The 15,477-nt window shown below is 42.7% G+C and overlaps 1 protein-coding gene across 1 annotated transcript in view; it reads right to left on the minus strand.

The window, feature by feature from the left end:
- Nucleotides 1–15,477, minus strand: part of HMCN1 (hemicentin 1) — a gene marked incomplete at its 3' end in the record, with an annotated part of 402,129 nt that overhangs the window by 34,040 nt on the left and 352,612 nt on the right. Inside the window, exons 83-91 of the mRNA XM_080917798.1 lie at nt 13,805–14,018; nt 11,582–11,716; nt 10,517–10,707; nt 8,495–8,576; nt 6,002–6,271; nt 5,267–5,437; nt 4,967–5,137; nt 738–908; nt 204–374 (exon numbers count right to left, since the gene is read on the minus strand). Coding sequence (XP_080773924.1) covers nt 204–374; nt 738–908; nt 4,967–5,137; nt 5,267–5,437; nt 6,002–6,271; nt 8,495–8,576; nt 10,517–10,707; nt 11,582–11,716; nt 13,805–14,018 — 1,576 coding nt within the window. The remainder of the gene's footprint in view (nt 1–203; nt 375–737; nt 909–4,966; nt 5,138–5,266; nt 5,438–6,001; nt 6,272–8,494; nt 8,577–10,516; nt 10,708–11,581; nt 11,717–13,804; nt 14,019–15,477) is intronic.

Genomic DNA, 15,477 nt, shown 5'->3' on the forward strand with positions numbered 1-15,477 from the left:
GTGCTCTAGAGGTGATATGAGAGCTAGCCTCTACTCTCCAGGAGCAGGGACTGTAACATCCAGAACACACTGAAACCGGATATCGCGTTGGCAGTCTAAAAAGAAGGCCAAAGAACAAGCAACACAGCACCACAGCTTTAAGGACTGGAGGCCATAGCCATGCTTTAAGGAAGTAGCATCGACTCACTGTTTCCAGCACTCACTTGGACAAGGGTCACTATTGCAAAAGTCACTCTGGACACCGGTCCCTTCGCATGTGTTCCCGCCGTACTGTGGCACTGGGTCAGAACAGTCCCTTGTTCTCTTCCTGGCCCCTCCTCCACAGGATACACTGCAGGCACTCCAACTGGCCCAAGCTGCCCACTTGCCATCCACTGGATTAACAGAAATTGTGTTGGTTACTCCATAGAAAAACATGATGTAGAGATGGCTCAGATGTTAAATGTCAGGAGCTCTTCTTGAGTATGTGAATTTGGTTCTCAGCTTCCATGTTGGGTGTCTCACAACTACAACTACCTGTATATTCAGAGCATCTGACCCCTTTTTGGCTTTTACAGGCACACACATGTGCACGCACACACACATACATAAACACACAACCATAAGCAAAATCAAATCTTAAAAAAAATAAAAAGCATGACCAGGTCAAACCATGGCTGTTTCAGGGTTAATGGCATTGTTGATGACAGGTAGATGCTAATTAGTTTAATGTGGTAACCTTACTTTATGTCTCTTACCTGGACAGTGTCTCTCATTGCAGACTTGCATCTGGGTTTCTGCTCCATTGCAGTAGGACCCCCCAAATGATGGTGGAGGGTTGTTGCAAAGTCTTGTTCTTGTCTGACTGCCTTTTCCACAACTTTTGCTGCACGCACCCCAAGGCTGCCAAGCATTCCACATACCATGAACTATGAACACCAGAGAGAATTTTAGCCACAGAACCATATTTATTTAAAAAACAAAGTTATGCAAATAAATTAACTCCATAGTAAGTTAAAATTCCTACAATCTAAAATAACTAAAATTGAACCAAAAGAAATATCACTAATGATGTTCTTCTTTTCTCATGCTCGGTTTTCAAAGGGATTTGTGTCCAGGGACATTCAGAAGGCTTAACTAATGCCAAAATAAATGCTTACAATTATTCAAAGGAGGCTATTTTATTAAAATCAAATTTAATCAAGCAACCATATGTAAACAGAACCCGAGTGTTTAAACTCTTGCTAAGCACTTGTCCACATTTGATTCTCTAGGGATGGCGGAGGAGTCCAGAAGCAGCTAGGCAAGTCTGTCTAGTAGATCAAGCTGTGCTGTAGGTAACGGGAAACTTTCAACAATACTATTTTGGATCTAAGATCGAAAGAGTGCATTTCTGAACATGGCCTGGCTTCCCATGTATACATGTTCTTGGATCTCTCAACAACTGGCTGGTTTGCACAGCTCTAACTAAGTCTTTGAACAGTTTTCTCCATTACATAATGTTCATGAATTAGAAATTCGGAATAAAACACTCACCTACCTGCTAAACAGCAGAAGCAAGACTGACTAGTAGTTTCCAAGGGCTGCACCTAAGGGCTTCCTTTTGGTAACTAACACATTACAGCATCTGACCGCAGGCCTGGAACAGCCACATGCCTCCTACCAGGTGCATGGGCTGAGAATCAGCTCCGTGCTTTCTGTGATGCAAGAGTCGGCATCAGGCTGTAATCTCCTTAAAGAACTTTCTAGATATGGTGCCCATAGAATATGTTTCTTTTGTCACTAGCTTCACCAAAATATGAGCCAGAAGAGGGGGTTACAATTTGGATCTCAGTATTCTCAACACAGCTTACAAGAAACGGCAACATTAAAATCAACCAAATAAGGTTATAATCTTAAAGAAAATATTAAGATACCTTGCATTGTCTCCTAAATAATTGATTTTTGATTAAGGTGACTACTTATTCTCCTGCTTTGCGGATAGAGGCAAACATGGTCACACGAGAATTTGTTCTAAGATAATATTTGACTGAACCTAAGAAGCTGGGGTGGAGCATTTAAAACCTGGCCTAGAGTGGAATGCTTAGTCCTCACACACAGACTGTGACTTTAGTACATTTCAAGGTTGTTAGTTAGCCGAGTCCAAACCTCTCACACAGAAGGACGTGTTATCAAAGCAGCCTGGAGTGGAGTGGTGTCTGCTGTGTAACACCTTTCTGTTCCTACTTTATGCAAACAGGCATTTGAAACCTGCTTGGGAAGAGTTTGGTCTTTTTATATTTAACTCACAAAGAAACACGAATCGAACTGATTTCTGTGCCACAAGATTCATCAGGATTGAAAACCTTGCTAGGTAGACAGACAAAAAGAAAGAAACACACAAAAGGTCATAAATAAAACAGGAAAAAATGAGAGAACGAAGAAAGAAAGTGTAAACCAGGGAACACATATACAATCATGGGGCTCAGATGATACTGAAAGCCTCCCAAGCAGCCAAATCAAACCACAAAGAAAACACAAGTAGAGAGGAGTTGCTAAAGAATCGAGACACAGTCAGTTCATCTGTTGAAATGGATGGAAGCCGTGAAGAGCATCTGGGACGTGGGCTAGAAAACATCTGGGGTCTGATTGTGCTCAGCCCTGTGAGCTATGCTGGCGTTCTGGCTTCTCTGTGCTAGGTTTCAATACTCAGGGTGCACCAGAACTTCCCAACCAAGTCCAGGGTACTGAGCACAAGAATAGATAAATTTACAGTGTATTATTAACCCCCTGAATTGTACTTGAATCATTACCTATCATAAGAATAATGTGAATTCTTATTGATATAAATCAATCAATTTGATAATAAGCCAAAAGTTCTTTGCAATAGGAACCACGACAGCTGTTCAAAAATATGCAACAAAAACCCAGGGTTTTATGAAAAGCATAAGAGTGATGAGTGCAAGAAATAAGCAGTCGTGTGCTAGCACTGCTGTGTGAAAGACCAAGAAAAGGCTTACCTAGCTGCAGACATCCCTTCAGTACATACTCCAAGGGGAACTAGCAGTGCCTGCTGCTCTGCGTGGAACCCCACTGTCTCCCTGGTGGTCACCTACCCTTGGGAGTGGCATGACTAAGCCCCCCAACAGTAAAACAATAGAACAGCAAGCAACAATAATAGTAAACAAATAGCTCCCAAGCATGTAGGGCACACTGAATTTATTTTAATGCAACTGCAAATACCTTTAGACCTTCATTGCGTAATTACATTAGTATGTACTTGACAAATGGTATACAAGCTCTCTAATTAGGTATTACTATTTCTTTTTCTTTTAGAATAATGCCGCTATGTTTGATCGTTTATTTTTTAAGACTTAAGCAAACCATTGGCTTTTTACTTGTGTTAAAGACTTCAGGGTAGTGGTTTTTCCCTGTCGGTTTGTTTGTCTATTTTGGGGGAAGATTTATAGGTATGTACCGCCACTCCCTAATCCCTTTTTTTCTGAAATACAATAGTGAAAACCAAACTTCTGGAAAGGTATTACAAATATATATATATATATATATATATATATATATATATATATATATATATATACATATATATATATATATTACAAATATATATATATATATATTACAAATATATATATATATATATTACAAATATATATATATATATATATATATGTATATATATATACTTGGGAACCACAGCAGCATTGGTTCAAATCTTCAATTCTGTTTTACTAAGCATTCAAACCTTAGCTAATGAATTAATTACTATATTTTCATCATTTTCTAAATCTTTCATGTACATAACAAGACACAATACCTAATTCAGTGACTCTCTTTTTGAATATTTTTTCTCAGTTTTGTTCTACCAATCTCCCTTTTGAGTATATTTAGTATGTTTATCAATATTAAAAATTATTATTTACTTAATATTCTATTTATATTCCCTGGAACATTTCATATTCCATCCAATCAAGTGCTTAGAAATTCAAATATCTTCAAATAAGAGAACATAATAAATATTGTCTAGAGTCTAGATGAATGAATGAATGAATGATCTCCTGACTAGTCTTCCTTTTCTGCATGGTCTTTCCTAAAGGTCCAACAAAGAGTCTAGTACCCCTTGATGACCTACATGGGGATGTCACTCACGCTGCCCCCAGTGTGCCCACCTCCGAGATTTAGTTCAGTTCAGACAAAAACATGAGACAAAATTGAACTCAGAGACAGTTGTTTCCCAGAAGCTGAGATGAATCTAAGAGAGAGGAACTTTTCCACTCTGAGGTCTGCGATTACAAGGCCACTGTGAGCCAACAGTTGGCTGTGGTCATTTTTTCCACACATGGGAAGAATTTAATGGACAATGAACCCAAAGAGAATATTAGTGGAGACCAGAGATGGACAACACACTTGTAGAAACACTGGACAAATCCTTGCATTCAACTATACCTGAAAGAAGAATTTTTTCCATTTATTTAAGTTGAGTTCTGTCACTTGAATCTGGAAGAGGCATGTGGTACTAAGTAAGCAACAGCAGGACTACCACATATCTGGCATGTTGCTTGTTGGTGCGATGGTAAATGGTGTGCTACTAGAATGTTCCTTGTGGGTAGCACTCTTCTTGGTGAACATTTAACCCCTCTGAGCTCATTTCCTCCCTTGAAAATGGGCGACTTAGATTACGAGTCACCTTATGTCCCCATCATCTTTCAACATATGAATTCCTATATATGCACGTCTCTGTGCATGGTTAAAGAGACACCAAGCACAGAGAGCCACTTTCCTGTCCTCTTAAGGGAGATGTTTTCCTGCGACCCTGTCATTCCTTCCCAAGGCTCTTTACGAAACAGGAAAACAACACAGAGGGTGAACATGTTCCCGAAGATAGAAGCCATAACATCTTTTCACGGTGCAGGAAGAAGGGATCTTAACTCCATGGTCGGAAGGAGTGAAAAGTGCGAAAGCTTTGCTGGTGTCACTGGTGGGTCCTCACCTGGGCAAGGTCTAATGCTGCACATGACGGTCTCCACAGCAGGCCCCTCACATGGCCGCCCGCCATGCTGAGCCGGTGGGTCACTGCAAGCTCTTGTCCTAGTTTGGTTGCCATGCCCACAGCTTCTCGAGCATTCTTCCCAGAAACTCCATTCTGACCAGTGACCATCCACTACAGGGAAGTAAAACCATCACACCATTAGCTAAAGTCCAACAGCTTGACTCGGAGGCAAGCCAAAGGCAGGGAGCAGAAACTAGTGTCTACTAAACACCCGCCTACACACTGAATGCAGAAACATACCTGGGCACAACTTATTTTGACAGTGCCGTGCTTCTGAATCCGACCCTTGGCATGGCCTCCCTCCATTGGCGGGAGGTGGGTTGTTACACAGTCTGCTCCTCTTCTGGATGCCTTTCCCACAGGTGACACTGCAGGGCCGCCAGGCAGACCACGGTGAAAACCCACCATGCACTGCAAACAAAACATCGCGTGTTGTCTCAGGCTTGCAATGGGAGTCTCTAAGAACACTTTCACTGAAGTTGCACACTGGGCATAGAGTTGAGTGTGACTGCTGGTGAGCAGCCATGGGGACTCTTCTTTAGGGGAAAAATTAATGTCTAGAAGTGAGGCAATAACTTAGTCAATGAAATTCCCTCTCAGAGCCTCTGATGATTCTGAAATTCTCCTCTCATGTAGAGGCTATGGGAAAATATGAGATGAAGTTTATACACTGCGTACCGTGTGTGTGTGTGTGTGTGTGTGTGTGTGTGTGTGTGTGTGTGTGTGTGTGTGTCTTTCTATCATCTAGCCATGCACCTATCTATCATATTCTCTCTCTATATAAAATATGCATGTCTCTATATAATAGACACTGTTTTCTGAACACCTTTGCTTAGTTTTCAGTGAAAATTTACTTTGGGATTCTGAATGGTTAGTGTGGCATGTGAATACTCTAAGCTGTTGTTTTAATCTCATTGGCTGGGAAGCTGGAAGGAGATGGAATCCGAGCTGCCCCATGGTCCGTTTTCCACTCACCCTGCACTATGACGGGCACACGGACAAGGACAGAGCCCATCAGGTTTCGGGCAACACACTCGTACTCAGAGGTATCTTCCTTGCGGGCAGCAGCGATGTATAGTGAGCTGTTAGGCAGCATGGTAAGTCGGCTGTCCCAGGGGATGGGGTGCCCTTGGCGGGACCACGTGATGGTTGGCTGAGGTTCACCCGTTGCTTGACAATCCAATACGACTCTGCCACCAGCATCCACAGTGGTTTCCACAGGCTCCAGAGTGATCCTGGGAGAACCTGCGGAGAAGTAGAGAGTGGGGCTTGGTTGTACATCTTAGCTTTCAAGTGTACCAACTCCATTGTGAAAGGATTTTTCCCATTGCGAGGTATGGACTAAAGAGCTGGGCAGTGAGGTTTGCATTTGGGTGGCTCAATAATGTACGGAAGGAAGGAGAGCCGACGGGAAGCAGTGGGAGTGGGCGGGGATTTGCACTGTTTTGGGACATCGACCTGGAGGTATCTGTGAAACACTCACGTGAGCAGTCCTAGACTGCAGGTGGAGTCGGATGGAAGCAGTCCTAGACTGCAGGTGGAGTCGGATGGAAGCAGTCCTAGACTGCAGGTGGAGTCGGATGGAAGCAGTCCTAGACTGCAGGTGGAGTCGGATGGAAGCAGTCCTAGACTGCAGGTGGAGTCGGATGGAAGCAGTCCTAGACTGCAGGTGGAGTCAGATGGAAGCAGTCCTAGACTGCAGGTGGAGTCAGATGGAAGCAGTCCTAGACTGCAGGTGGAGTCGGATGGAAGCAGTCCTAGACTGCAGGTGGAGTCGGATGGAAGCAGTCCTAGACTGCAGGTGGAGTCAGATGGAAGCAGTCCTAGACTGCAGGTGGAGTCAGATGCACCCACATAGGAATTTCAAAATCGAGATGTCAACAAGGAATGCAGATTTGTCTTTCCTAGCTGGGTGAGATTGCTTCGAAAGAGAAAGTAACGTCGTACAAGATGATGAAGCAGAAAGCATAGGAGGGAATTAAGACATGGACAGGAAGCTGCTTTATAAATGACACAAAGAACCGATTCCTGAGGGATTAAACATGAATCAATGGGAACTATGGCATGAAAGGAAAGAGTTTCAGGAGGAGGGAGAGGCTGTCAGCATCTGGGCAGGAACAGAAGCTGAACTGCCTCGTGGGAAGCTCTCCAACCCAGATAAGCCCGTGCGAAGAAAACACAACTCCGTTAGTATGAATACAGGCTGCAGATTTAACATTACACTCTTCTGTTCCCCAGCTATGAGATCCCTTAGAACTTGCGGTTTCTCGAGGCCACACGCTTCAGCTCCATCTTCCTTCCACCTCCTCTTCCCCTGTCTTTTCTTCCCTCTCTCTTCTCTCTCTCTCCCTCCAACTCTTCAGCTCCCCCTTCCTTCCCCTGCCCAATCCCAGGCCCTAGCCTTCATTTACAAGTTAAAAGGGGACAAGGTTGTGATGATGTCACCTGAGTAGTGATTCACTCCTTGTCCCTCTGGGGGAAGGGGAATTAGCATCAAATACAAACAGCATCAGGGAAACCCATAGAAGGATTCCAGAAATTCACCGTTAATTAATGTTCCCATCCACATCACTATAGAAACGGCCATTGCTTTCACTCACTTCCGTATATTTAGATGACATTATGTCTTTGCTAAGTGACACTAAATCTGGTTCACATTCATACTAAGAATGGATAAAGTTACTAAACAAGATCGTGTGCTCCTGGTACCATGGCCAAGGAAAGCACGGAGTTAAACTGAGATCCTTAATCTAGATACTATCGGCATCTATTCTATAAAGCTAGAATGCATAATATACCATGCGTACATATTTCAGGTTAAGCAAAGCACATCGCTTACGCAATCGTCGATCAAAGGTCAGCATTTCATCTGAGTGTGCTTTGAGCTCAATGTCAATAGTATTTTTTGGCCTTTTCATGTTAGCAATTGAAATGATCCACTGTCAGGATTTGCATGCGAGCTGATCTGATGCTGGGTCTGCAGGGCCTGCTGTGCTCCTCTGGTTTAGGAAACTGCCTGCTGATGTCACCCACTGGGGGACTCCATGAAGAGCAAAGCCTTCACTCTGCAGAGGAAGCTATTTCACAGGAGAGGGCTGCCAAGCCACCTTCTGAGCTCCTCTAACTTACTCTCTATATTTAATACGTATTTTTCCTCTTATTGAATGTATTTTTTTCCTCTCACACAATATATTTAGTACACATTTTAAAAGTGTATAAGATGACATCTTTGAGAAGCGTGTGGCAGAAGTCTGGAGAGCCACAGAGGCTGTAAACAGACAGACAGGAAAGGAATCTGTAGGGGTACACTGAGGTTACGCTTCAAGGCCACTGCTTCTGTACCAGCAGGAAAATGGACACACCGAGAAAGCTACTGTTCAAACACGTGTCGCAGGTTTAAAGGAAACGGCCGTTGTCCAGCAGGCGGCAATCCTGCCGCGTGTAAACTGCGGTTGACGGCGAGCTTACTTTGCAGAGTCAGGCTCATGCTGCGCTCCACCACGCCGGCCTCATTGGCTGCTACACATGTGTAGTCACCAGCATCTTCGTTCTGCAGAAATAAGTGTGCTCGTGAGAACAGGGGTCTGCAGGGCACATCGCCTTTCCAATATGACAGTTCATTTGGAACTTACATTTTGGGAAAACATTTTAATGAAGATAAAACACCCCATCATGTCTAAATATGAGATAAAAATAAAATTCCAAACTTAAAACATTTCATCTAATATCGAGCCCCAGGAAATTGAAGTAAAAATGGCATCATTTCATAACCACCTCTTAAAAACTGTGAGAGAAAAGAATAAATGGTATGGCCACGGTCACCTCAGAAGCCATTAACCCAGCCAGAAGAAATTAACCAATACTGAGTTCTTTCTAATTGGAGATTTTGAAAATGCATCAAGCTGGGTGCGTAGGGCGTTTGAAATTAAATTGAGTGAAGAATAAATTTAGTTGTTATAATAAATTATAGTCTTTCATAAATTTATACACACATATATAAATATATACAGAAAACATGTACTATTTGAATTTTACTTATTTACAGCACCATATATGGGCTTAGCTTGAAGTTTTAATATTCAATACATATGGGAGCTTCTAGTAGGAAGCCGGAAGACTCCAATCTAATGCTACATATTTAGGACTATGGAGTTTATAATTAAAAGACCTTGTAACATTAATAATGATATTCAAAAAAGTCTGGAAAGTTTGTGAAATATTAATTGTTGTATAGAGGGAAGAGGCAGCCATGAAGAGGCAGAGACAATATGACACTGATTAAAACAAAAAACTTCTTAAAACTGAAGTATCAACCAACAACAGACAACGTTTTAAAAAAAAGCTCAAAAAAGTCCCACTGGATTAGGCAATGACTTTTTAATTGCTTTCAATCAATTAACTACTAAAGAACACAAGAGAGCTCACCAAGTGTGGGGAAGAAATCTTTAGGGACTCCTGTCTTTGTTCTTTCCCAAGCACTGCAGCGCGGACAGCTGTGTATTTATTAGTTTCCTGGTGGACTATCCTATAGCTTATTTATAACCATGCTTATGACATTTTCATTTTCTTGTTCTAACATACATTTGACGCTTATTTCCCAATAATAATAAATAGTAAATAATAAATGACTGGAAAAAAAACTTACAAAATTGTCTTATTGCCCATACTTGTTTGCTAGAGCAACATTATCAACTTATACTATTTTTTCTTAGTTTCAAAAGAGTTTAATGTAGTTGCTGGATGAAGTAATGCATGCATACATACATACATACATGCATACATACATACATACATACATGCAATGACATAGTCCTTATCACAGTAAAAGATGGAGTCCTGTCATCTATGACAAGGCACACAGAACTGTAAACCATTATGAGAAGTGACATATGCCAGGCACAGAAAAAGAAGTTCTGTGTGATTCCACTCTTAAGTGGAGTAGACAAGGCTCAGAGTTGGATGGTGGCTACCAGAGATTTGGTGCATGAGCAGGAGGGAGTGGCGGAAAAGCCACAATGAATGGGTGCTGAGTTCTGGTTAGTCAATGTGAAAGACTCTGGTATTTTACTGCATAGTAAGGTAAACTCAGAAAAAAAATCAAAAAGCTAGAGAAAGGGTTTTGAAGATCTCTACCATAACATTTGATAAATGGTTAATTTGGTTAAAGCATTACACACTGGACATAGACTGAAAAGCATGCTGTAATATTAATAGATATCATTTTTAAGCTTCTCTCTATCTCTGTCTGTCTGTCTATCTATCTGTCTGTCTATCTATCTATCTTCTATCTTTCTATCATCTATTTATCTTCTTATCTATCTATTATCTATCTTTATCTATCTGTCTATCATCTATCTATCTATAAAAGTTAAAGCATACAGTTAAATTATTGCATGATTTGCGTGGGCCTAGAGAAGAACTTTTCTCTCTATGAATGGCACTGACACAGGACAAAGCAGTGTAGACGATGCCAACAGCACTGAGACTTACCACGGTACCATAGATGGCCAAGGAGCCATTTCCCAGTTGTCGGATCCTGTGGCTAATCTCTATGTCAGCCCCCTTGCGGCTCCATTGGATGGTTGGTGCGGGGTCTCCTTTCACCTCACAGTTTAGAATGGCATTGCCACCGAGTGGTTCAATCCAGTTAGAGGGGTAATCACCTTTGAAGACTGGGGGCTCTGGGAAATACCATAAGACAGGCAGAAAGGAAAAGCAGGTTTTGATACTTGCTGTATGACTTTTGGTACACATAGACACATAACAGCGATGAGGGGAAAGTCACTTCAAAATGTCATGGGTTTTTAGGCATCATTTCTACTAATCTCCAGTAATGTCAAGTTTAGTCCTTGTGTGGAGGTAATGCACTTCATGTCAAATGATCTCTTTAATTTACTTACCTTTTCCTTACTTTAGTGTGTGTGTTGTGAATATATATGTCTGTAGGTGTTTGTATGTGTGTAGGCCAAAAGTTGATGCTATGTGTATTCCCAAATCACTCAGCAATTTATTTATTGATAGAGAATCTCCTTTTGAACCTAGAACTCACTAATCCCAGCTAATCTATCTATCTATCTATCTATCTATCTATCTATCTATCTATCTATCTATCTATCTATCTATTTATATATCTACATATCTATCCATCCATCCATCCATCCATCCATCCATCCATCCATCCATCCATCCATCTATCTATCTATCTACCTGTCTGTCCGTCTGTCTGTCTGTCCGTCCATCTGTCTATCTTTCCCCAGGGTCTCTAGTCTGTCTCCTGAGTGGTGGGCTTGTAGGTGTCTGACACATCTGCTTAGGTTTTACAAGGGTTCTAGATATCCAAACTCAAATAAACAACAAGCCCTCTAACCACAGAGCCATCTCTGCAGCCCCTGTTTACCTTTGAGTTAAAACTCACCTTTTCTTTTTTCTTCATGAATCTATAGATGCTTGGACATTGGGATAATAAACTGTAGTCATGTTGTACTACATCACAGCGAGGAAACAACCTTTCATCGTGAATAAATCACAAAGGGAAAATGGGACGCGTTCACCCACCTTTCACATAAACAAATCCGATCGCCTTCACAAGGCCAACGCTGTTCTCTGCGGTACACACGTAAGTGCCTGAGTCCTCCTTTGACACCTTCTCAATAACAAGTTCACTGTGTCCACTGATGCTGTCAAATTGGGCTGAGGAAACAGATTAGGAAACAACACAGATGCCTCTCAGTGACCTAGGAAAATGTCACAGCACCATAATATTTTGCAGGTTAGATTTATGAGCAAGTCAGCAATTGAACCGTAACTGAACAAGAGAGCCCTTACCAGAGAGCCACCCTTGAGCTATTTACTGTGTCTATAGACACTCATTTGAAGAGCCAAAAACAGCCCATGGAACAGGAAAGGAAAATTAAAACAAATGTCTCTTCACAGTATTCTAAAGTGCTCCTTTCATCTTGGCCTGTCGCTTAAATCAGGCTCACGATTGCTCTGAGTTGCAGAAACCTTTCATTCAGAAGTAGGGCATTTTCCATTCATTTATCTCACCACGGTTGTCGTCCCAAACAATCTACATCAATGGTGGGAACACCTCGTCAGCTGTAAGCCAACTGACTTGGCAGGTGGCGGGGACATCATGAAAATACATCCCCGGTGGGTAATGAGGACACAGTGGTCAAGTCTATAACAACTTAAGGTTCCCCATAAGTCAGAAATGCTGAGGTGTAAATACTGACGAAGGCGGCTACAGTATTTCAATGAGAGCAGAGCGTGAACATGCTAATTAGCCGAGAATCTACCTTAGGCTTCTTTGTGTGCACTGACCCGCTGACTTTTAAAGAACCCCTTCAACTACATTAGGTGGGAAACAGGCTGACGAGTTCAACTGCCAGAGTTAGTTCTGGGCCTTCAGAAGAGTCCTGAATTTTAGACATTCCCTTTCTTTATAGTTGATGAATATCAGTCATTCACAGAGCTCATCATGACAGCAAAGTCTCCAGCTGTAACTGCTCCTCTAACAAGACGTTTGGTAGATGCAAGTCAGGGTTGAGAAGACAGAACAGTCACTCATTACTCAGTGTGTTTACACTATTGGTGGCACTCCTGGTGATGAAGTTCAACAAGTGCGTGTGTGTGCGTGTGTGTGTGTGTGTGTGAGTGTGTGTGTGAGTATGAGAGTGTGTGTGTATGTGTGTGAGTATGTGTGTGTGCATGAGTATGAGAGTGTGTGTGTATGTATGTATGTGTGTGTGAGTGTGTGTGTGTGTGTGAGTATGTGTGTGTATGTGTGTGTGTGAGTGTGTGTGTGTGTGTATGTGTGTAAGTGTGTGTGTGAGTGTGTGTGTGTGTGTGTGTGTGTGTGAGTGTGTGTGTGTGGGGGTGGCAACAATGCAAAGAAAGCCACAAGTTTGAAAGAGAACAAGGAGAGGATACAGGAAAGCGTTTGGAGGGAGTAAAGGAGAAATGACATATTATAGTCTCAAAGATCTAAAGATCTCTCTCTCTTTCACACACACACACACACACACACACACACAGAGAGAGAGAGAGAGAGAGAGAGAGACAGAGAGAGAGAGAGAGAGAGACAGAGAGACAGAGAGACAGAGAGACAGAGAAAGAGAGAGACAGACGGAGAAATAGACACCTGTCTTCCAGGGATGAATGCTCTTTGCTTAGGCACTGCTTTAACACAACACACAGTGGCACAAAATGTGAAGTGCCAACTGACCCCCTTATTTCTGAGGTTCACTCACCCAGCCAGAAGCACTGTGTTCTGTAAGATGAGTGAATCTGCAGATCCCTGGCAGCCCCTGAACCCACTGGCCAGCAATGCAGGGGTCTGAGGCAAGGGGGGATGCTTAAGGCACAGACAGTACTGTCTCCTTTCAGGAAGAGGGTTTGTTGTTGTGGGTATAATCTTATTTATGATATAGAATTTATTGTCTTGTGATCCATTTCAAAAGAGTGAAGAGTGAGTCTGTACTGGGGAAAAGCACATTACAGAATTTAATTTTTTTTCTCTACTTATTTAATTTAGTGATAACACCCCTAATAGTGGAGACTGGCCTCTAGCTCGCCAAGTGGTTGAAGACTACTTTGAACTCCTGACTCTCCTGCCTCCATCTCTCAAGTAGAGGGACCGCATGTGTTTTTCTGCTCCAGCCGTTTCACAGAATAGACAGAAGCAGTGCTTGTAACTCCTCAGGGGCCTCCCGAGGGGATGCAGAGAGCGGGCCAGGCTGAACAGGGCACTTAGAGCTGGACAACTAGAGCACCAACCTGGGATAATATTGTTGTTGAAGGTCCATGTTAGTTTGGGCAGCGGGATGCCAGTGGCTTTACAGCTCAGCCGTAGTGGGTCCCCTTTACTCAAGGACAGGTCCCCAGGGAGTTCAGTGAACGTGGGAAGGGAATGGACGGTCAGGGTCACAGTCCGTGTATCCTCGCCGGCAGCATTGATAGCGACACATGTGTAGGTGCCAGAGTCTCCCAGCTACACAAACAGAGTTTTCCAAGTATCAGTAGATGACAAAACCTCCTACATAAAGTACACACCTGCTCCCCCGAGGAGCACGCTTACCTAATGGGCATTTACACTCCCATCTCTCAGCATAAATTATCGAATTAGACTTTACATTTAATTTCACTTTATTTAAAACACAGGAGCTTCAGCGCAAACCCCACACTACATAACACTGAGCAATAACCTCACAGGACCTCAGAAAACAGCACCGGGTCGGCTGCTCTGCAACGCAGAAAAGGAGCGAATAACCCCAAAGGCTGTTGGCATCTTGACAACACAGGGGGCCTTCCGGGTAAAATGATGAGAGACCAAACCCGTCAGACACGGTGGGATGGGGGCTAATGCTTTCCCAGAGTCTCCCTTGCTCAGTCCAACGGCCAACTCCATCACTTGACCTACGGGGCAGGACTCAGTGGAGCTGGAGGGCCTTCTCGGGTGTCACTCTGGCAGCTTCCCAGCTCCATCCTCCATTGTGTTTCTCCCTTAACATCAATACCTTCATGTTGACTCATGAGGGATCCCGTCTTCGGTCCCCTTCTGGTCTCAGACCCTTGAGGATCTCACCTAGTGTCACAGTTTTAAATGCTGCTCACAGGCTGCTGAAGTCCAGTGTCTCAAACCTAGATCTTATTTCAAACTTCTAGCAACACTGGACTTGTTCCTATTTCTGTTTGGATAACTAGTTGATATCCGAGGGCTGCAGCTACAACGGGGGAAGCCGGGCCTCATTCTCACTCGGATCCGTGTACCTGCGGTGGCCTCCATTTTCTTGTCCAGATGCACTGAGGTTACGCATCCAATGCTAATTGTTTTACCCCAGTCTAAAATATCAAGAATATTTTTTACCTGAAGCACCAAAAAATTAGTAATATAAAATTTATCACCATTCAGTGTAGAAACAGTCTAAATTTGGCTGTGTGCTTTTTTCAAGGGAAAAGCCTTACGTTTCTCCACCTACATACCACTAATTGTCCCAGGACACGACAACCCAGGTTAAAAATCTGTTTTTATTGAACCGTCTAGTTCATATATATTATTTGCAATTTTTTTTACATATTACTCATGTCTCCTGTGCTGCTATGTATAAGATGCCGTACTAATAATTATTTAAGTGTACCCGTGCCACTGTCTCACAGATTTTACAGTTACATCCTCAAGTCTTTTGAGGGTTAGGTGTATGGGGTGGGGGTGGGGGAGACAGGGGGAGGAAGTGTGAGATGAGGACCAGTCAGAGGGCAGACCAGGGGGAGAGTAACAACTGGAGTGTAAAAAAGATATAATAACAACAACAATAATAACAATGATAATAATAATAATAACTTATTTCCTCATTTATCTCCTTAAGGCCTAGAAGAGCAATTATAGCCAAAGGCAGATTTCCCCAATATGATCACCCAGAAATGGATCCATTTCTGTCTGATCGCTACTG

This window comes from Micromys minutus (assembly GCF_963924665.1).
Source record: "Micromys minutus genome assembly, chromosome: 6".
NCBI classification, from domain to species: domain Eukaryota; kingdom Metazoa; phylum Chordata; class Mammalia; order Rodentia; family Muridae; genus Micromys; species Micromys minutus.